At 39.7% G+C, this 22,491-nt stretch overlaps 1 protein-coding gene across 1 annotated transcript in view; it reads right to left on the bottom strand.

The window, feature by feature from the left end:
• The window catches only part of DIAPH1 (diaphanous related formin 1), a gene marked incomplete at both ends in the record, with an annotated part of 88,021 nt that overhangs the window by 57,106 nt on the left and 8,424 nt on the right, over positions 1 to 22,491 (bottom strand). The window contains 2 exons of the mRNA XM_084251675.1: positions 2,507 to 2,656; positions 3,568 to 3,594. Coding sequence (XP_084107801.1) covers positions 2,507 to 2,656; positions 3,568 to 3,594 — 177 coding nt within the window. The remainder of the gene's footprint in view (positions 1 to 2,506; positions 2,657 to 3,567; positions 3,595 to 22,491) is intronic.

Below are 22,491 nucleotides of genomic sequence, written 5' to 3' on the forward strand. Positions count from 1 at the left end.
CTTCTGGGGGTTTGTATATGTGTGTAGGAGTGTGTATGTGAAGGAATCATTGCCTCCAAATAGCAATGCGAATCTGAATTTTTTCTGCCTTATTTCCTGGTGTTTTTTTCCTCTTTTTACAAATAAATTGAACACAGACAAAGTAGTAGTCCTCAGGCTGAATAAGACCCAAAGACATAGTACATTTTGTCTAGTTAGCTCAACATTTTAAACATGGACGATGTCACATAAATATATGGATGTTTGGTAAAACAGTACCAAGGGGGCCTCCCTGGTGGCGCAGGCACTTGAACGCAGCCCTGTGAAGCTGTCCGCAGCCTCTGCAGTGCCGGTTCAATCCCTGTTCAATCCCTGCCAGCCATGGAGATACCCACATGGTGAGCAGATCTCTCCTGTCTACCCTCAGCAGTGTATTTCAGTATGTCTGCTTATTCTGTTCCCCACTCTGTCTCTGGTGAATCCTCTCACCCTCCTGCACATCTGGCCTAAACCCTGGTTCTTGTATAAATAAATAAATCTTAAAAAAAAAAAAAAACCAACAGCACCAAGGGATGCAACCAAAGATAAAATTTCACATTACGGGGAAATCTACAGGTCAGTTTCTTCAACTTTTTAAAAAAATTTTTTTTTATAAATTTTTTTTAAAGATTTATTTTATTTGAACAAGAACTGGGGTACAGGACAGAGGCATGGGAGGGTGAGAGAATTCACTAGAGACAGAGCGGGAAACAGAACATGCAGAACGGACCACGGACACTGCTAAGGAAAGCAGCAGGTGAGACAAGGAGAGGTCTGTCTTGCCATGTGGGAATCTCCCTGGCTGGCCAGGAATCGAACCTGCGCTGCAGAGGGTGTGGACAGCTTCACAGAGCGGCGTGCTCAACCTGCTGCGCCATCAGGGAGGTCCAACTTTTTTTCTTTTTTTGGTAATCGAACAATAGGGAGGATGTGTGGGCAGGCCGGGGAGAAGGGGAATGTACAGATTAAATGAAACTTAAGAGAATGTAAGTACAATGGGCCTTATTTGAAACTGGGATTCTGGGATTTGAACAAAATTTTTTTTTAATTAATTGGGGAAATATGAATTTTGGCCATATTTTATATAATTAAAGGTATTATTTTAAAAACTTATAAATTTCTGCTGCTTTTGAAAAATAGAAATATCTGACATGACTGGAAAAGCAATCCCCATTTGATGCTAAAGACCAACGGAAAGTGAACTGTGGCCTACCTTCCTAACAAAAATGCTGAAAGCCCTTCTTCAAGTCCCTTTTCCTTTTTATCATCATCTATCTAGCCTGTTTAACTTACTACCACACCTGCCTGGCCCTAAAGGAATCTAAATTTATATCACAAGGCCAAGACATTGTCTTACAGACCATACTCTTAGAGACTGTTAATGCACGTGGATAACTAAAGAGACACACTGAAAATTTCAGTGAAAATAATAGTAGTAGTACTGGTTGAATGCTCATTATGTACTAGGACCTATGTTAAGGGTTTTAAGCCTCTTTTTTTTTTAAAAAAGATTTATTTATTTATGCATACAAGAGCTGGGGTACAGGCCAGAAATGCGGGAGGTGAGAGGATTCACCAGAGACAGAGTGGGCAACAGAACAGGCAGGCTGACTGAAATACACTACTGCGGGGAGCAGCGGGAGAGATAGGAGAGGTCTGGTACACCATGTAGGTTGCTCCCTGACAGACCGGGGATGGAACTCGTGCTGCCGAGGCTGCGGATTGCTTCATAGTGCGGTGTTTAACCCCTTGCACCACCAGGGAGGCCCTAAGCCCATGTTTTTAATTAAGTTAGACTTGCCACTAGTTCTATTTGAAGCTGAGATCATAGATGCAAGCAATATACAGTTCTTATGAAAATTTGTAAGCATATATTCGAAACTTCCCAAGACTTACCACTAGTAGACTTTTACTGAATAGCTTCCTCACTCAGTGATCCTCAATGAGGATAGCAAATAAGTCACATTCATGTTTACTTCATTATTCAGCTGACTTCAGTCACAATCTTTAAACATCTTTTAGTGATAACTGCATTAGAATTATCTTCCCAGTTTCACCACTAAACTGAGGACCATGGGCAAATGATGCCTTTCTAGTCCTCTATTTCTTTGTATAGAGTATTCTATTTCTTTGTATAGAGTTCATTATAAAAGCTTTAACACTATCTATTCCAGCTATCCCAAAGGTGGTCTCCACACAACCACATATGAGTTGGCCCATTAATCCTGTTTTTGTGGCTAAAATGTCGTTGGCCAAGGTAGTCAGGTCAATCCAGGTCTAATTCATAGATCCCAATGCCATGACGTGGTGCTTATGTACTGAGTCTCTTTGCTAATGGTACTGCTACTAAGAACTTTCCTACTAAGCCTGGAACTCTCTGTAATTCAGGGCAATTTTAATTAAGGGGGACTATGCTCCAAAGTGGGCTCACGACGCCCATAAAGACATTTTCAGGAATAAGCAATGTTTTTACTCTGGGGAAACATACCAACATCTGTTCAAAGAGTGCCAGGACTTGTTCATCTGAAATATCCTGCAGTGACTGTGCTGTGGGATCATCTCCATATGATGAATTTCTATGAGCAGAATTGGGTTTCTCCTTCTCCTTCTTATGTCTCATGCTAGTAAATCTCTCCAGCTAAGAAAGAGGAAAAAAAAGTATTAGTAGTGACCCATTTTTCATTTACACAACAAACTACACATCAAATAGCCAACTCTAACTTCTTACACATGTATGGTTCCTGTTTTGTGGGTAGTTCAAGACTTTTATGATATGAAAAGGAAAAACCAGTCTTCATTCTAATTTAGCATGGTGACTTTGGACTTTCATCTTCACCCAAAGATAAGAGAACTTAAGGATTAAGATTTGCAACCTCTAAATAGAGAAAAGTTGTTCTTGAGCTCCTCTGCCATTTCTAAGTCTTCTAGCAGCACAGAACTGAAAGTTTCTGATATACTTAGGTATCTCAATAAAATGTCCTTTGTGTCTATCTAGCTATCCAACAATCACATGGCCAAGAGGGTGAATATGATCACAGATTTTTATTCCCTTTCTTTCATTTAGTTCACAGCACTTGTGTTATGCAGGCAAAAAAGTTCAATACATATTCTTCAAAACCCCTCTGCAAAGAATAAGGCGTACTTCAGGAGTATACACATCATCTCTCTGCCAAACAAAATGCTCATGAAACATTCCTCACACCAAAAATAAAGATAGATGCTCAAATCAAAAAGAGCTACTAAAAAGCTGCAGCTTTTAACCTGTTTGAAAAATAATAGTAAGTATCTGCAAGCATGCAGAGGCTGCAAGTAATATAAGTAGCATCCAGACAGCTCAGAGTTAAAAGGGTGAGTACAACTGTGGAAGCTAATGAACGTTAGCTTGCGTGCAGTGGGATCAAACACTAAGCAAAGGGTTAGGAAAAAGCTTTGGGGTATCCTGAGAATAGAACCCACATCACCATTACAAGCTGAAGTAATTACAACTGGTAAATACTGTAGTGCAGGAAATTAGCGAGAACATGCACATGCCTAATAAAGTTTCCTTACCTCATCTGCCATGAGCCGCTTCAGAGTCTAGGAAACAGGAAAGGAGGAAGAAGAAAGTTGAGTGAAATGCCAGGAAACCTCCCAAACACCAGGTGGGTTGGGGGAGGGAGAAGAGAAAATAAGTCAAAAGAATCTAAACTACCTCTCACAAGCTAAAAAATTTCTGACAAGCTAGTCCTTAGTACTTTCCCTTAGGTAGAGGGCAGAAAGAGTTCTCTTTATGGGGTAAAGGGGAGATGGACAACTGAAGACTCTTAAGTTTAAGGACCAATAAGCCTATGCTATGTGCTCATTTTCACTAATAAACAAGGACATGCAAATGAAAACCACAAGGAGATATTTTTAATCCCGTTCTCAAAACTGACAAAAATATTCACATCTGTCTAGTCAGAGCAGCAGGAGCGCTCACACACCGGTGGTAATGTCAATTGCTATGGCCACTCCAGAAAACTCTATGTCATCTAGTAAGTTAAAAATGCACATACACTACTAGTCAACATATATATTTCTATGTATCCACCCTGCCTGGACTTGCACATATGAAGCAGGATGTGTAATAACAAGGATGTTTGCAGCAATACTAACACCTATACCAGAGAATACAAATAGTCATCAAGAGTTAAGTAGTTTATCAAAGAGATAAACTAGTTTTGACAATTATGTCAAGAAGGTAAAACTACTGCTATTCACAAACATAATACTAAATACATTACTTCATTTATGTTGTTTACAAATATACACAAGTAGGACGTCAAATTAAAGGGCACGATTTTAACAAATAACAAACAGTGGCTGTTACTTGGGTACAATAGGTGTGATGTGGAAGACCAGGGGGCTTCTAGAGTACTTTATTATTTTAATTCTTAACATGGATGATGGCTATGCTGTTGCTCAGTTTATAATTATTCTTAATGTTTTATGTTCTCTTCTGCATACGGATGATAGCACAAGATAAATCTGAATGAGCAGGCGTGAAAAAGCTGGGATTTTTCTTTTTCCTACTTACTTTATATCTCTTTGTAAATGTCCTTACAAGAGTATAGTGAATGCCTCTTGGATTAACCTTCCTCAGATAAAGAAAATGTAGTTCTGTCTCTGCCACAAAACTGTTTTTCTAACCTTTTAATGGACAAAATCTATTTCATTATGCTCATATTCCCAAAGTCAGAGTTCAGTTAAATCTGGTGTAAACAGAATCTTAATTCCACTCTACTCCAAGGTCCAGAAGAGGTCAAGTCTCCACTTGCTGAGTGCTAATCACTCACCTGGAATCATAAGAACCTTGCTCAGTGGCAATGGAATTTAGTTTCTTTGTGTGTGCTGCTTATAAGGAGCAAACCTAGAAAGATAATGAGGGAGAGACAGCAACATCCAAAAGGTTCCTTTTGTTACTGCCCTAAGTCACATGGTATACAAAGGTGACACAAGTCATAAAAGGGGTGACTGTGTACAGTTTAGGCGGCCACTGACAAGGTAAAACTAGCATCTCCTTCTAGATTCTTTCCTCCAAACTCAAAACAATCCCTCAGAACCCAGCTACCACAGACATAACGTAACGTAGGTACAGACCTGGGTCTAAGGAAGCAGTGCCCACTGGATGGGTCACTGCTGCAGGTTAAGTTAAAGAAAGGGCTTGTAGCTGGTTTTTCTGTCTACAGACCCTTAGTTTATATCTCTTCTGTCAACCCCACTACTAAGTTCCTGTCATTATTGTCTACTACTTGATTTATTATGGTAGCCTCCAATCTAATCTCCTCGCCTTTAGTCTCATTTGCCCCAAACCAAGTCCATTCTCCATATTATACCCAAAGGTAATCATTCTAAAATGTTAAACCATCCATGTTATTTCCCCCATTTAAACCCTTCAAATAGCACCCCCCACCCCACCCCATCCTCAGGTTAAAATCTAAATTCCTTAGCATATGATACTACTAGCTTCTTTCCCCAGTCATCTCTCAACAAACTCTCCACCTCAAACTAAAATTTGGGCATTCTGCTCTAGTCAAAGGTCCACAAACAGTTCATGCTGTCTTACCGCCTGAGATGTCCCTAGGCTGTTTCTTCCCTCAGCCTAGATGAGTTTTCATGGTTAATGCCAACAGGCTTGCAGGATGACATCTCCTCTGTTTTCCACAATGTTAGGTACTTGACTGTCTCACAACTCGAGTAATGGATTACAGCCGTCTTTTGATTTTCTGCCTTTTTTTTTTATCCCTTTATAGACCAAGTTCTGTCACGGCCAAGCCTGAGACTTAGTCATTACATTGCTATGAACAAATACCATAATTTGGGTTGCTTTCCTAAAATACCAATTCCTGGAGAGTTCTTCAAATCTATATCATCTCTTTATTGTATAAATGAAGAAACTAAAGCCCAGACAATGCAGTGAATCACAGAGGTAACATGATTAGGAGCAAACTGAGAATGCAACTAGGCTCTCCAGATTCCAAGTTCCAAATCTTTACTCTCCAAATTCAGCTCTATTTCCATTTAATGCCCCCCTAATTGCAGCCTATAGATACAAAAGTACATACATATTTTCAAAAGAAGGAAGATACAATTTTTTCTTGCTCCCCTTGGGTATTGTTAGGAACAGACTAATTCCTTTAAAAAATAATCTGTTTTAGTACTCAGGTGAAGACTATGTAAGTGATCCAAGCAGGATAAAAATTGAGTTTCCTCAACTAATCCAACAGAGGGCAGCAACTACCAGCAAAGTAAATCACAGTACAGACACTATCCTGTTTGCCTGTATACCCAGGCAGCAAGCTCAATTCAATTATTGAAACCAACCTGTTCCTACAGTATTCTGAGACTATGCTTATTCAATACTATGTGTGTTTTCTTTTTTTTAAAATTAATTTATTTATTTATACAAGCACTGGGTAGAGTCAGAAGCGTGGGAGGGTGAGAGAATTCACCAGAGCCAGAGCGGGAAGCAGAATAGGCAGACAACCGAAATACACTGCTGAGGGGAGCAGCGGGCGGCAGGAGAGGTCTGCGCAGCCAGGGATCGAACCGGCGCTGCAGAGGCTGCGGGCAGCTTCGCAACCCAGCGCTCAACCGCTGCGGCACTGGGAAGGCCCCTATGTGTGTTTTCTTTACAGACCTTATGAATATACTGTGCTTGCAAACAATATGATTTGTTCAGTGTTTTTTGTTTTTTTTTTTTTTGTAATAGTATCATTAGTTGTTTTGTGGATTCTCTGAGATGTAGAACAAGCGGTTCCTAGACCATGAAAAGTGAAAAGAATTAAAAGTTTTGGCATACAGGAAGATAAATGTCACTGAAGCTGTATATCTCAGATGTCCCAAGTTTTTTCATAACAGTTTTAGATGTTCTACCCATCTTTAAATTCTTTCATTCTCATCATTCTTGATTACTGTCAATTTTGTTCTGCCCCCAAAACCAAACCATTACTATCCTAGCTTAGCTGCACTGAATACTTCATTTCCCTGTTCCTTCTAGTGAGTTTTCCGCTAAACTACAAATATAGACACTGGAGGAAGCATAAATACTGGATGAAATGTTTTTACTGATAAGAACAGATACTACACTTGATCTTAGCCAAAAGGCTGAGAAGCGATGGATGAAATGTTTTTAAATGTCAAAATCTGGCTCATGATTACAGATTAATGGGAACTTCTAGGTAAAAGATGGTAGAATTGAATCAAAGCATCTTATTTCCTGAAACTTCTCTAAAGCTACAGAAAAGGAATTTTTAGAAAGGGGAAAAAATGGTGGAAGAAATATACAAGGTTAGGAAGTACAAGAAAAGCACAATTGTGACCAAATTTTGAGGCTGGGGAATAATCCAAAGACTAGTGGCATAAAACCCAATGGATTAAAGAAAGTGGAGTCCTAAACCACAAGGAGGAAAAGTCAAAAACAAATCTAAATTATACTTAAGGATCCTCCATAGGCTCAAGGATAAGTGGCACCAGGTATCTACAGAAAAGGAGGTTGGAGAGTGGGAGCAGCTAAAAATAAGAGTTAAAAGCTGCTGGGCCTCCCTGGTGGCACAAGGGGTTAAGATGCAACCTATGAAGCTACCCACAGAGACTGCAGCATTAGTTCAATCCCTGGCCAGGGAGCTACCCACATGGCACAGCAGACCTCTCCTGACTCGCCTGCTGCTCCCCTCAGCAGTGTATTTCAGTCAATCTGCCTGCTCTGTTCCCTACTCTGTCTCTGGTGAATCCTCACCCTCTGACACCTCTGGCCTGTACCCTAGTTCTTGCATGCATAAATAAATAAATCTTTTTTTTAAAAAAGCTGCTTAAGAAGCAATTAGATTCATATATCCTCCAGTACAACCACCTCTGTCCCTATGCTTTTGAGAGACTACCCCCTCCCCCACTTAAGCAGAAGCCTAGAAGTTTATTCTTAGAAAAAAGGTAAAATGGGGGTCTCTGGATTGGAGGAGTTGTAGGCAGGGATTCTATTCTAGAAAGAGTCCCTAAACCTATGTATAAATATATGCTGAGACATCAGACCCTTCCCTCTTCCAGTTTTTTAGAAACCAAATAGCATGGCCCCTACCCTTGAGGCAGAAGGTTAGAAGAATCTTCTTTAGAGAATCCAAACATGACCAAAAGTTACCAACACACTCACCCTACAGCTCTGTAGTCCAAAAGAATGGCCATTATTCACATGTAACTACTGAGCACTTCCAATGTGGCTAGTGTGCCTGAGGAAGGAATTCTTATTTTATTAAACAAAATTTAAATTTAAAATATTTTATTGTTGTTAAACACCTGTTTAGAACACCCTGGGTATGTGAATCTACATTTTTGCTTGTAAATTTTATAAATCTAATTACACATCAAGTATTTTTAATGAAAAATTTAGCTTCTAAATTTACATGTGCTAAAAATGTAAACACTGGGGCTCAATAAGTTAACTTGAGGGCCTCCCCTGGTGGCACAGCAGTTGAGCGCTGGGTTGCGAAGCTGCCCGCAGCATCTGCAGCGCCCGTTTGATCTCCGGCCACCGGGTGAGGGTCCCACATGGCGTGCAGACCTCTCCCGCCGTGCCCACTGCTCCCCTCAGCAGTGTATTTCGTCGGTTTGCCTGTTCTGTTCCCCGCTCTGGCTCTGGTGAATTCTCTCGCCCTCCCACGCTTCTGACTGTACCCAATGCTTGTATAAATAAATCAATAAATCTTTAAAAAAAAATAAGTAAACATTAAAAACTATGTAAAATATATCTAATAATTTTTATATATAGTACATATTAAAATATTTTAGATAGGGCCTCCCCGGTGGCGCAGCGATTGAGTGCTGGGTTGCGAAGCTGGCCGCAGCCTCTGCAGCGCCGGTTCAATCCCCGGCTGCTCCCCGGCCACCAGAGGAGGGTCCCACATGGTGCGCAGACCTCTCCTGCAGCCCGCTGCTCCCCTCAGCAGTGTACTTCGGTCCTTCTGCCTGCTCTGCTCCCCGCTCTGGCTCTGGTGAATTCTCTCACCTTCCCGCGCTTCTTACTGTACCCAGTGCTTGTATAAATAAATTAATAAATCTTAAAAAAAGAAAAAAGAAATTCAGCAGCTGAAAATATTTAAAAAAAAATATTTTAGATAGTGGGTTAAAAAATTATATTAAAACTAATTCACATATTTCTTCTGCCTTTTTTTAATGAGGCTACTATAAATGTCACTGAAATTACATATGGTTAGGACTGCCCTATGATAAAGCACACAGCTTACAGACCTTATCCAGGCATGCAGAATTTCCCATCAGCTTTTTAGTTCCTTAATCTTAAACATGAGCAGACAGCCCAGGATTATCAGACATCTAAGGAAAGTTATTAATACTAGAATGAAGAGAGGGAGAGGCACCATCATGTACAGACAATGCAAGGTGATTTAAAAATCACTAATACCTACATGATAAAACATAATGCCATTTTAAAATGAGAGAAAGAAATATCAGAAGTAAGAGACTGGAGGATAAGAATTGAGAAAATCTCCCAAAAACTAAAGCAAAAAGACAGGGGTGAAAAAATGAGAGAAAAGGTAAAAAAAAAAAACTAGAAGATTAGTGTGGGAGGCTACCCCAGGTAATAGGAGAAAAGAGAGCAAGCTATCAAGGACACAATTAAAAAAAATTCCCAGTACTGAAGTTACGGTAAGTCTCTAGCACAAGGACAAACACCTGAGGCATATAATGGTGAAATTTCAAAATACTGGAAATACAAAGAAAATTCTACAAGATTTGACAGAAGGGAGGAAAATTGGTTATAGAGAAAGGAATCAGAGGAGCCTTCCATTTAACAATAATACCAATAACTAGAGATAATGGAACAGGTCTTTAAAATTTTGAAAAATAATTTCCTAGAATTCTATCACTGATCAAGCTATCAATCAAATATGAGTTTAAAACAGCTATTTTGCTTTCAAAAAATGTATCCCCAAGCACCACAGGAAGTTGCTGTAGGATATACTTCACTAAAATGAGGGAGTAAACCAAGAAAGTGTAAGACCTGAAATACAGGAAACAGAAATCTAACACATGACAGAAGTAAATGTAATCCCTGTAACGAAGACTCCAGAATGACTGCTCTGTGCCAGAAAGCACATATAAAAGGGAACATGAGATCTGAGTCAGACCCCAAAGACTGTCAATCACCTTTACCCACATGTTGTTCTGGCTTTCAAAATTGACAAATCCTGGTGAGCCTGACCTAAAGTCTTGGTCTGTATGAATCACATGGATAGTTTCTTCCTGTCTTTCCTTGACCTACTGGCTAGAGAACAGATGACTCTCAGTCTACCCCACATAATCTTTCTACTTGAACTTTTTTTTAAGATTTATTTATTTATGCACGCAAGAAATGGGGTATAGGCCAGAGGTGTGGGGGTGAGAGGATTCACCAGAGACAGAGTGGGGAACAGAACAGGTGGACTGACTAAAATACACTGCCGAGGGGAGCAGCAGGCGAGTCAGGAGAGGTCTGCTGTGCCATATGGGTCACCTCCCTAGCTGGGGATTGAACTTGTGCTGCAGTGGCTGCAGTTAGCCTCATAGTGTTGCATCTTCTTCTTCTTTTTTTTTTTTTTAAAGATTTTTTTATCTATGCATACGAGAGCTGGGTACAGGCCGGAGGTGTGAGGAGTGAGAGGACTCACCAAAGGCAGAGTGGGGAACAGAACAGGCAGACTGACTGAAATACACTGCTGAAGGGAGCAGCGGGTGAGTCAGGAGAGGTCTACTTCACCATGTGGTTTTCTCCCTGGCCGGCCAGGGATCAAACTCGTGCTACAGAAGCTGTGGATTGATTCATAGTGCTGTGCTTAGCCCCTTGCACCACCAGGGAGGCCCCCATAGTGCTGCATCTTAACTCCTTGAGCCACCAATGAGGGCCCTCTTTCTACTTGAACTTAAGCAGGAAAGCTAAAGGTTGGACATGGTGAGCTTAGAATCAGAAAATAAGAGTCCACTATACTCCCCCAACCAGATCCCTGTTGAAAGCCTACTGCTAGGTCCTCACTGTAGCCCTGCCTTAACTGTGGTGAGCCCAAAGTCCCCCAAGTCTCACCCATGATTTGGCCCTCTGACAGCCTCAGAAGGGGCCCTATAAATACTTAGAGAATCACCCAAAATGGTGTTTCAGTTTATCCTCTTCTATGAGTCTCCATCTAGCCAGGGCAACACTATCATTTATATCAATATATTATAATTTTTTGCTTGTAACTTAATTTTTATAATAACCTTTCGTTTATATTCAAACAATTCCTTTTCTTTTATTGAGATAATGTTCGTTCACACGCTTCTATAGGTGTCAAGTGTAGTTTCTCACCTCAGCAACTGTATGCATCACACCACGTCCTCTACCAAATATCCAGCTACTACCTACTACCAACCTATTCCCTCCCTACTCCTTCCCGTCTAATAACCATGTTTCTATTATCAGACTCTATGGCTTGTCTTTGTTTTGTTTATTTGATTGCCTTTTTTCTTATATTCCACAAATTAATTTAAATTATATGGTCTCTAACTTTCTCCCGATTTATCTCACTTAGCATTATCCCCTCAAAGTTCATCCATGTTGTTGCAAATAGCAGATTTCATCTTTTTCAATAATTATTGACAAAAATATAAAATACTTTGTTTAAAAGAGGTAAAAAAATTATTCTATAGGATTTTTTTGAGAGCAGAAAAGGCAGATTTATTAAAATACACTGCTAATAGAAGCATCAGGCAAAACAGGAAAGGTCTGCTGTGCGCTATAGGAATTTTTAATTCAACAGAATTGGATGAACAAATTTCCAAAGGGCATTAGCCAGTACAGGAAAAGAGCTTAACAAAATTACATTTATTAAAATGAGCTTCATCTTTTCCAAAAAAGTTTCTATATTACCAAATCTTAAATCAACACAAATTACTCAATGATGCAATATATCAAAAATAACAGCATCAAATATGAATATACTTGGTTAGTTACTTCTCTGCACTAAGACTATCATCATTCAACATAAAAACAAAAAGCTGTCCCCTCACCCCTCTATTAAAGGGTAATTCAAGACTGAGTCAGTCACCACATCCTAATATAATATGTGGTAAGATAAATCTTTTGGTTTACATCGACAGGAAATAAGAAACTTCCTAGATACTTTACAGTTTGGTGTCTATAAACATCCAGAAAAAAAGTCAAAAGACCCAAACTAAATGACTTAGTTTGAAACATACCCTGGTGAATTATGATAATAAATGCAAAGGAATCGTAAAACTTCTTTTCCATAACTGGATTTGTTGTGGTGATGGTTGTATCTATTAATACTTCACCTTTTAAAAAGTGGGCCAATGGGATTAAACTTGGCAGTGTTTTGGACAGAGATTCCCTGTTTGCCAAGTAACAGAATTAGACCTGTTATAAACTCAAGGTTATTAAAAAATTCATCCAAGGGACTGATTCACCTCTACAAGCCTGTATCTCAGTGCTTTCCAAAGACTTTATTCAGGTTAACTTAACCAGACTATCTATAACTACTTGGCTAAGTGACTGCCACTGGAACACCGCAAATGAACGTTACATAGCTCCCTGGCTGATGATTCCAGAAGGCCCCAATCTCTTAAATCTTTAACTTTTCCCCCCAAACAGAAAAAGGTCACAAAATTCTCAAACAATTCAGAATGGTCTTTCGGCACAGGATGCTTGTGCAGCCAATCAAAACTGGTCTGTGTTCTTAGAAACAGACCAGTTAGGGCCTCCCTGGTGGCGCAGCGGTTGAGCGCTGGGTTGCGAAGCTGCCCTCAGCCTCTGCAGAGCCAGCTCGATCCCCAGCTGCTCCCCAGCCACCGGAGGAGGGTCCCATATGGCGCACAGACCTCTCCTGCCGCCCGCTGCTCCCCTCAGCAGTGTACTTCGGTCCTTCTGCCTGCTCTGCTCCCTGCTCTGGCTCTGGTGAATTCTCTCACCCTCCTGAGCTTCTGACCGTACCCAGTGCTTGTATAAATAAATAAATAAATCTGGGGGGAAAAAAAAAAAAAAAAAGACCAGTTAGCAGAGATCTAATAAGAGAATATGATTAAACATTACTCTGAACATAGAGTACATTACATAGCAAAAAGTGTTGCTAATTCCTGCCACTGTGGTTCACAACAACAGTTCATCATAAACAGTAATCCCATGAGCAATGTGGCTAGAACAAGGGTTAAAATAAGCCTAGAATTGCAAGTTTGTATCTCAGTGTTTTCCAAATATTTTATTCAGGCTAACTTAACCAGATATCTATAACTACATTTGTGCTCTTGGCTAAGTGACTACTACTGGAAAACCACAACTGAATGCTACTTAGCTCCCAAGTTGATGATTCTAGAAGGCTCAGAATCCATGGGACTACATGTTTTCTTATAATACCTATAATCATAATGCAATTCAAAAACTGCCTCATTATACTCAATTACTACCCTCTTCCTCTTTTGGCATCCACTTTTGTTCATAAGTTGGTCTAATTCAGTGAGAAGGAAATGTTAAGTGTAGCAGGTAGAACTCTAAAATGTCCCCCAAGATTCTTTTTTTTTTAAAGATTTATTTATTTATACAAGAACCAAGGTACAGGCCAGATGTGCGGCAGGGTGAGAAGATTCACCAGAGACAAAGCAGGGAACAGAACAGGCAAGCTGACTGAAATGCACTGCTGAGGGGAACAGCGGACGAGACAGTAGAGGTCTGCTGCACCATGTGGGTATCTCGCCCACGAGCTGGGATCGAACCCATACTGCAAGGGCTGCAGACAGCTTCACAGTGCTGTGCTCAATCACCTGCACCAGCAGGGAGGCCCACCCCTCAAGAGTCTTAGTCTCATGTATACAACTACATAACTGCCGGGACTATAAATATAATAGGATATCACTCCTATGATTAGGTTTTATTATTTGGCACAACTGACTTTCTAAGAAAGGGAAATTATCAGGCATAGGCCTGAACCAATCACCTAAGTCCTTTAAATCAGGCTAGAGATGAGAGACACAGGGATTTAGGGTGTTGCTTCTAGCTTGAGTATGGAGGGAGTAAAATGGCAAGGACTGCAGGCAACCTCTAGAATCTGAGAATCAGCAAAACAGCAGGGATCTCAGGCCTAAACTGCAAAGAACAACCAGGATGAGCTCAGCAGCAGATTTTCCCCAGCCTACAGACAAGAACTGATGCAGCTGGCACCCTGATTACAGCCCTGTGATACTCTGAGAGCCCAGCTACACTCTCCATGCTGGACTCCTGACCAATGAGCTAACATATGGGTTTTGTTTTAAACTGTTAAGTATGTTACACAGCAATAGGAAACTTATACATTAAGAAAACTGACAAAATCTAGAATTTATGTGAAACGCTGGATAAAGGTAATAGAACCATGAATCCTGATCTTTTTATATCTGGCATCCTAAGAATTGTAAGCATAATTTTAAGCAAATCATTTTAATTCCTCATACTTCTGTTTCCCTATGTATTAAAAAGCAAAACAAAACCAGACACACGCCTCTTGGGACCACTGAGATCATAAAATGGAGTGGGGAGAAGTCATTCTATAAAGGCAAATGTGCTGTTATTACTACACTTTCTTACAAAATACATACTTGAAGACTGGACTAGTTGACACTGCAGAAAAACACGGTATAAGGAAAAAGCTAATCCTCATCTCAAGAACACATGCAGTCACAGTCAATCATTTTGAAAAGGGACTGAAGGATTTATGCATGCCAGACTATATTTTATATCAGATCTTCCTTCAGATTGTTTATTGTAATTGCTTCCGTGGACTAGATTGTATATGGCTTGGGGGTAGGGATCCATGTCTTATTTGTTTGATATGCCCAATACTTAATAAATGTTTTAAAATTAGCATTGGGCCTCCCTGGTGGCGCAAGGGGTTAAGATGCAACCTATGAAGCTATCTGCAGCCACTGCAGCATGAGTTCTATCCCCAGTCAGGGCGCTGCCCACATGCCACAGCAGACCTCTCCTGACTTGCCTGCTGTTCCCGTCAGCAGTGTAATTCAGTCAATGCCTGTTCTGTTCCCCACTTTGTCTCTGGTGAATTCTCTCACCCCGCCCCACACACCTTTGGCCTGTACCCCAGTTCTTGTATGTATAAACAATAAATCTTTAAAAAATAAAAAATAAAATTAGCATCACTGTAGGTTTAGGAGTATCCACCTAAGCACAGTATTTTCATTCATTTATTACTTTACTCAAGCTAAACAAACTAAGGAGATGGTTCAAGTGAAGGTCTATGAAAGTTCAATATGACTGCTAAGGACAGCTCAGCTCGCTATTAGACCAAACCTTCAAGAGTAACGTCTTTCCCTATGAATGAGACCAGAGGACCATATTTGTGAGTGGTCCTTGGGGAAAATATTCAATTATAGGATGCATGACAAGTAAAGAGTCTTTCATCTCTTTTAACATGTGTTAAGTCGTCAGTAAAGTACAGGCTATGTACAGGTAAAAAGGAAAAGGTATCACTATACCCAGCAATTTTCTAGCAAATCCTAATCTGCCTACCTAGGAAGGGCCAAGTAAAGTATCTATCATTCAGAATCACACAGAACAGAGCAGGGTCAAGCTCCGATTCATTCCTTTATTCTATCACAGGACTGACATTCAGTTCGGTAGTACAACGAGGCAACAGAGTTAGGCTGTAACAAGGACTTGGATTCAACTGCCAATGAATCCTATTCCAGCTTTGCCATAAAATTCACCACATTTCCACTAACAAACATTAAAGGCAAGGTAAGCTTTTTTTTCCTTTCCACAATTTCAATCTTGCTATCTTTAGGACTACATTGTCTCATAGGAATAGTGTGGGAAACTAAAATGGATGCAAAGCACTTTACTTGCAAAGTGCTTTGTAAAAATTAGTAATATGTGATGGAACCAATAAAACTTGCTAGTCTTCCTTCTTCAGTTCTCACTCCTTATACAGACATCAATTAAAACTAGAGAGAAGGATATAATGGATATCTTCAGTGCAGAGATCTTTCCTTTCCATTTTTCAGGAATGGTCCAAAGAGCCTATCAAAAGAGTCAATAAACAGTACTCACCTACCATTTACTGAGCAACAAACTAGATTCCAATGCCATTATTTATTGGTGCCAACAGACTAAACAGGAGTTGTGTAGAACTAGAGCACCCACTTCACAAAAGAAAATGAAAGAGACAATGTATCTCAGAAGAAAGAAAATCTAAGGGAAGAACAATATGACTAAGAATTGAAAAACATGAACTATAAAGTTAATTTACCATTACACAGTTAAATGCATTTAAAGTAAATAAAATTAGGGCCTCCCTGGTGGCGCAGGCGGTTGAGTGCCGCACTGTGGGGCTGTCCGCAGCCTCTGCAGCGCAGGTTCAATCCCGGCTGGCCGGTGAAAATCCCACACGGCGAGCAGACCTCTCCTGTCTCACCCGCTGCTCCCCTCAGCAGTGTGTTTCTTCAGTCTGCCTGTTCTGTTCCCCACTCTGTCTCTGGTGAATCCTCTCACCCTCCCACACATCTGGCCTGTACCCCAGTTCTTGTATAAAAAATAAATAAATATTTTTTAAAAAGTAAATAAAATCAAGGATTATGTATGTAGCAATCCCCAGAAATGGAGAGATAGCCAACTCACATTCTCCATGATCACCAAGGAGTAAGTTAGATTCTAGCAGCTCATTCATTTACTTCTATGGTGCCTCAGCATGCTCACAGCTAAACTCAGTATTGGAGCATTAAACTCCTTAGAATTCAGAGTCAACAGAACTGAGTGGAGAAAAATCCATGATCTTTTATTCCTAATTAAAAGAGTTCTTTCAACCTATTGGTAGCCTACAGAATCAACCCTATTTTTCTGAGATCACACAGGGAGCCACTGCCTTGAATCTGTATAAGGTAAAGATTGATGCCATATAAACTATATGCCATATCACTGTAACCCAGTTGCTGTTTCAATAATTTACTTACAAACTTGAAGTAAGGACTTACAAAGTTTAAAGCAACAAACTTCATTTCTCTCACAACTGCCTAAAACTGTTGGTGAGAGTCAGCTCTCCAAAACTACCACATTTCCCAATTGTAAGTAAAACAAGGGAAAAAAACTATCTTAATGTTAGGATTCAATCCCCTGGCAGGTTCAACATATGTTCTAATAGGCCTCTAATAGTCCAAGGAGACAAGTCTCTTGGGGAAAGGAGTAGGTAACGTTTTGCCTGCAGCTTAGCCCATCCTGAAGCCTTGGAACTGGCACAGCCTGCATCCTAGAGAGCTGATAGCCTGGAAGGAGGGAGGGAGGTCCACTCAGGTTTCGCTATTCCTGTTGAGCAGAACAGGTGGAAACCAGGCTGGGAACATTGCATTCTTCCTACAAGTCCATCCAAACAAACTGCCAGCCCCTTGCACTATGAAGCACTCATGGGCTGGGAAAACAAGCTGCCAAAAGGGAAGGAAAGTCCTAATTTCTTAGCAAGTATCATAAGGTGTGACAGACATGCCCATTTCCTTTGCTGTCAGAAAGGGGGTGTACATATATTCTGTCATTTGATGAGACAATAGTCAGCAAAACTTCCTTCAAACATCCTAAGGTCTGATAAAACTTTTGAATACATACATAGAAAACAGTAAGTAATGTTAACAATAATGTTGAGTGTTAACAATGATGATAACTTTTCTCAAGTTTCAACATAATTTTCAAACTTCAAATACTGATAATTGTCCTTCACTTTACTAGGTCTTTATTAGGTCTAAACTCTACTGCTTGAGTTTAGAGAAAATTGTGATTGTTCCTTTAAAAAAGGGGTGTTGTCTATTCATTTAGAAACAGTCAGTGACTCAGGAATGCTGTTTCCCAACCTCCCTAGCAACTGCCTTCTCCTCCTATGTTGTGATGTGACTAGCAAGACATCTACTCTTCCTCAAGGGTGAGCACGTGTGTGACACACCCAAGTCCTGGCAGACAGGAAGTTCTGCAGCTAATACTTCTATAGACAGACACCAAGTATGAGCCCACTTTATTTCAGATCCCATTCCCAAAGTACTTTCATTTCTCAATGATGGTTACATCTCTTGTTGCTATCCGTGCACAATTCCTAAATACCCAGAAATCATTACAATCTAGAGATAATAGCTTAATCATTCCATAAATTGTAATACTACTCAAGCAGTCAGACTTGGTCTTATGAAACCATAGTGAATGTTTTCTGGTCTTTTACAAACCTACAGTAAGATTTTTTTTTTTTTGACAATAACTTGGGAGAGAGAGAAGGAGAGCAGAGGGTAAAATCTCATTATTTCTCTATCAATATCAGAAATATAAACAAAGGTTAAAATAAGGTTCTCCTGATACCTCCAGCAACCATACATGTGTAGGATTATGTTATAACACAAATACATACAGAATTTATGCCTAAGTGCTTAAGCTTCAAAGAAATGTCCATGTATCACGTTGTTTTTCCTTAGGCTTTAAGTATTTTTAAAAAAAACTATAATTTCTGGAAAACAAAATAATTATTTTACTCTATTTTCATACAGATCTATGCTTTCTGAGAAGAGCTTATCACTTACAATACATTTCATTTCAGATAAAAGTAATTTTCAAGTCATCCCTGGTGGCACAAGGGGTTAAGATGCAACCTATGATGCTATCTGCAGCCTCTGCAGCACGAGTTCACTCCCCAGCCAGAGAGATACCCACATGGTGCAGCAGACCTCTCCTGACTCACCAGCTGCTCCCCTCAGCAGTGTATTTCAGTCAATCTGCCTGGTCTGTTCCCTACTCTGTCTCTGGTGAATGTTCTCACCCTCCACACCTCGGGTCTGTACTTGCATTCATAAATAAATAAATATTTCAGAAAAAAAAAAGTAATTTTCGAAGATTATCAAGCCAAAAAATGTTTATGACAGTTTTAAAAGTAGAAAACTTGTGTAAAGTATAATTACACTGTTGCAGTTGTTACAAATGTAAAAATATCTGTGCACAGAGCTAATAACTAGAATATTCAAATACTAAATGAAATAAAAATGAAAACTACAAATTTGTAGTTCTTAGGCATTGTTATTTTGAAAATGTATGTGTCTTTTCCCAAGAAATGAGTATTAAAAATCATTAGTATAGCATCTAAAAACAAACCAACACTGTCTAATTCTCATATTCAAAATGCCCACAGTATTTACTCTTCTCCAGTAGTTATTTTGCTTCAGGAAACACTGGCAGGACATAGTGACAAAATTTAGGGATGACAATGTAATGTGAGAAAGAATTGTGAATTCTAAAGGCTAGTTCACCCAATAACATAACCTTGACCAAGTAATTACATGACCTCTAGGCCTCAGTGCCCTCATTTCAAGATGAGGAGGCTGGGCCAGATTATTTCCAGGATCTCTTCAGAGACCCTAAAACATTGTGCTTAGTTACCACTGCTCTTTTTAAGGGGAGTCCATGCCTGCTGCTTGCCCGATAAGATATATCCTACTGTGGCTTCTAACCACTTCTTCTTGTGGTTTCAATCACAGGAAACAGACGTCACCCATGGGCCTAGAAGTAAGTAACGAACAAGCACCAAGCCCCAGCGGATGCAAAGAACTGCCAACTAAGGCCAACTCCCATCTTTTATTAAAAAAAAAAAAAAGTTAAGAAATCACTAGAAACCTTGATGCTTGGGAAGCCTGATATATATCTTTCACAAAAACTAACAAAACTAAAAATATCTCCGTACGTCCCATGGGAACATGCTGACATAATTTTAGAATAGTCCAAAATGACTTTGGTTCTATTGCCAAATAAAGGAACTGACAGAACTCCATAGCTATGGTCAGGAGTAAATGTGTTTAAGGAAAAAAACAACAACAACAGGTGGCAGGTGGGGGTGTGTGTGTATAATAGTAACATACACCTGAAGGGTATGATCCTCTAAATCATCTACAGTGTTGTAAACCAATGTTACCTCAAAACCAAATAGAAAAGAAAAAAAAAGAGGGTAATCTTACTGCCACTAGCATATTTTTTTTGAATTCAGACATATCGTGGGGACTTGACAATTCTCCCATGTCTTATTTATTTAATATTCCATGTAAATCTTCCTGTAGCTGTGGAAGGCTATGACACTAACAGACTCAACACAGGGGATAGGTAATTATTCACTTTAAACACGTTAACAATCCCTAGAGCATTGAGTCAAACTCTGTTCTCATTTACAATGATAAAAGTTGGCAGCCCTGGACTATGTAAAATAATGCAGATTTTATTATCCTACAATCATGTTCCTCCACTAAACACAAGGCAAAATTATAAAAGACTATCTCTAGAGATAATTAAAAAAGTATTAATCTTTTTTCAACAATGAGTTCTGGCTGGGTGCAGTTACTGTAGAGGTTTTCTCTGCTTTACAGTTACCTTGGTAAGAGGCACAATGTTTTCAAAACTCTCAACCTCTCACATTAGATAACAGAAACCGAGAACCTTAAAAATAATTTCAAAGTTTCCAAGACTAATATTAAAAGTAAAATACATAAAAGAAGTATATGTGTGTGTATATGTCTATATACATACGTAAATCATTCATAGAGACGCCTTTGAATAAGCATGCAATCAAAATCTATACCACACTGTTTAGAGAAGGTTAGAAGAAACAATTGGGCTCAAAGATAGGCCCAAGCATGGCCTCACATGGCATTTCCCACCTGAGCCCACACTTTGGCTATACAACTTTGAAAACCAGCTAAAGAGTCATTTGTTTTTAAATCTAGATTAATCTCTGAAAGTCTGGAAAGATGGATGTATTAGAAACCAAACAAACAAACTTAAATAATATAAAACTCCATCTAGTTAGCAGAAGTGATTTGTTGGAATCTTAACAGTAATCTATTCATGCTATTAAATATCCTGATTTACTTTCTGTCACGCCACATATTAACATGGCCAAAATTTGCAGCAACATGCACCATGACCAGGTTATAAGATGCAACCTTTCAATCCCACTCTCTGCAGGCTTCTGCATTAAAAGAACCTAAAATCCCTTACCAGGGGGGCCTCCCTGGTGGTGCAAGGGGTTAAGATGCAACTTATGAAGCTATCTGCAGCCACTGCAGCACGAGTTCCATTCCCGGCCAAGGAGCTACCCACATGGCACAGCAGACCTCTCCTGACTGGCCCGCTGCTCCCCTCAGCAGTGTATTTCAGTAGATTTGCCTATTCTGCTCCCCACTCTGCCTCTAGTGAATTCTCTCACCTCTCCACACCTTTGGCCTGTACCCCAGTTCTTCTGTACATAAATAAATAAACCTTCAAAAATAAAATAAAATCCCTTACCAGGGATAAAATAACCTCTATGAAGTGGTTATGCCTTTCTTAAATGATGTATCCCTCTGTAATCTGCTTGACTGCTATATCAGGCCGTTTCTCTTTACTTCAGCTATACATCTATACCTCTCTGCTTCTGTTCCCACTGCTCCTCACTTCATGAAAACCATTCCCCCTTTTCTCTACCAATCCTTGGATTTCCTTCCAGAACCTGTCAGAACCTTCCTTCCCCCATCTCCACCCATCTTCTGGGAAGCTAACACTACCTACAATTATATTCTAGACATCTATATTCTATATTCATTTATAGAATTTGGGACATTAGTACAGACCTTAGAAATCATTCATGCTAATCCTCTAATTTCGTGAAAGACCAAAAAAAGTGAAGTGCTCCTGTCCAGAGTTCACATGGTTAATCAGCAGTCAAACTAAGTAAGCAGCAATATAAAGAAAGTCAACTTCAACAGAAACTGGAGGCACTAGTCCTGTCTCCAACTTCTAGTCCCAGGTCTAGCTGAAAATTTAAACATACTATTTCTCCAGGTTGACATTTTTTTATTCTATAAAATAAAGGAACTCAATTAAGTAATTTTTAACATCCTTTTCACTTCTAGCATTCTGAAACCTAGATCCTCTGACTCCCAGTCTAGTACTCTTTCCACTAATTACCTCACTTCTCTAAATTTAAATCTATGCTCGTGGCCTTGGTTTTTCTTACCAATTATTTTATACAGAGCTGAGATTACAATCTCTTAAAAAGCAAGGACTGAATGTGATAGGACAACCACATCATTTATTGATCTTCTGCCTTCTGGATCTAGGATAGACCCATGTAGATTTGGACAAACAAGAGAAACTAGTCTCTACCCTTTGCTACCAGTCACACAGAAAGTAGTTCCGGGTACCTCGAACTCTGAGGTAATACCTTAATTATTAACCACAAGCAAGTAACTGCCAGGTCTGAAAAACAACCTTTAGCAGTCCCCAGACTCAGGAGAAACACTGGGGTCATTAGCCACTTGCAATCCTTATGGTCAAGTTTCAGGGCCACAGAGAGGTATTAAAGAAGACTTTATGCCAATTCTAAAATTCAAAAGGATAACTACATAGATGATCTAGCAACAGCATTTGTCACCATTACTTGCTGCTCTCAG

The sequence above is a fragment of the Talpa europaea genome (assembly GCF_964194135.1).
Source record: "Talpa europaea genome assembly, chromosome: 13".
NCBI classification, from domain to species: Eukaryota; Metazoa; Chordata; class Mammalia; order Eulipotyphla; family Talpidae; genus Talpa; species Talpa europaea.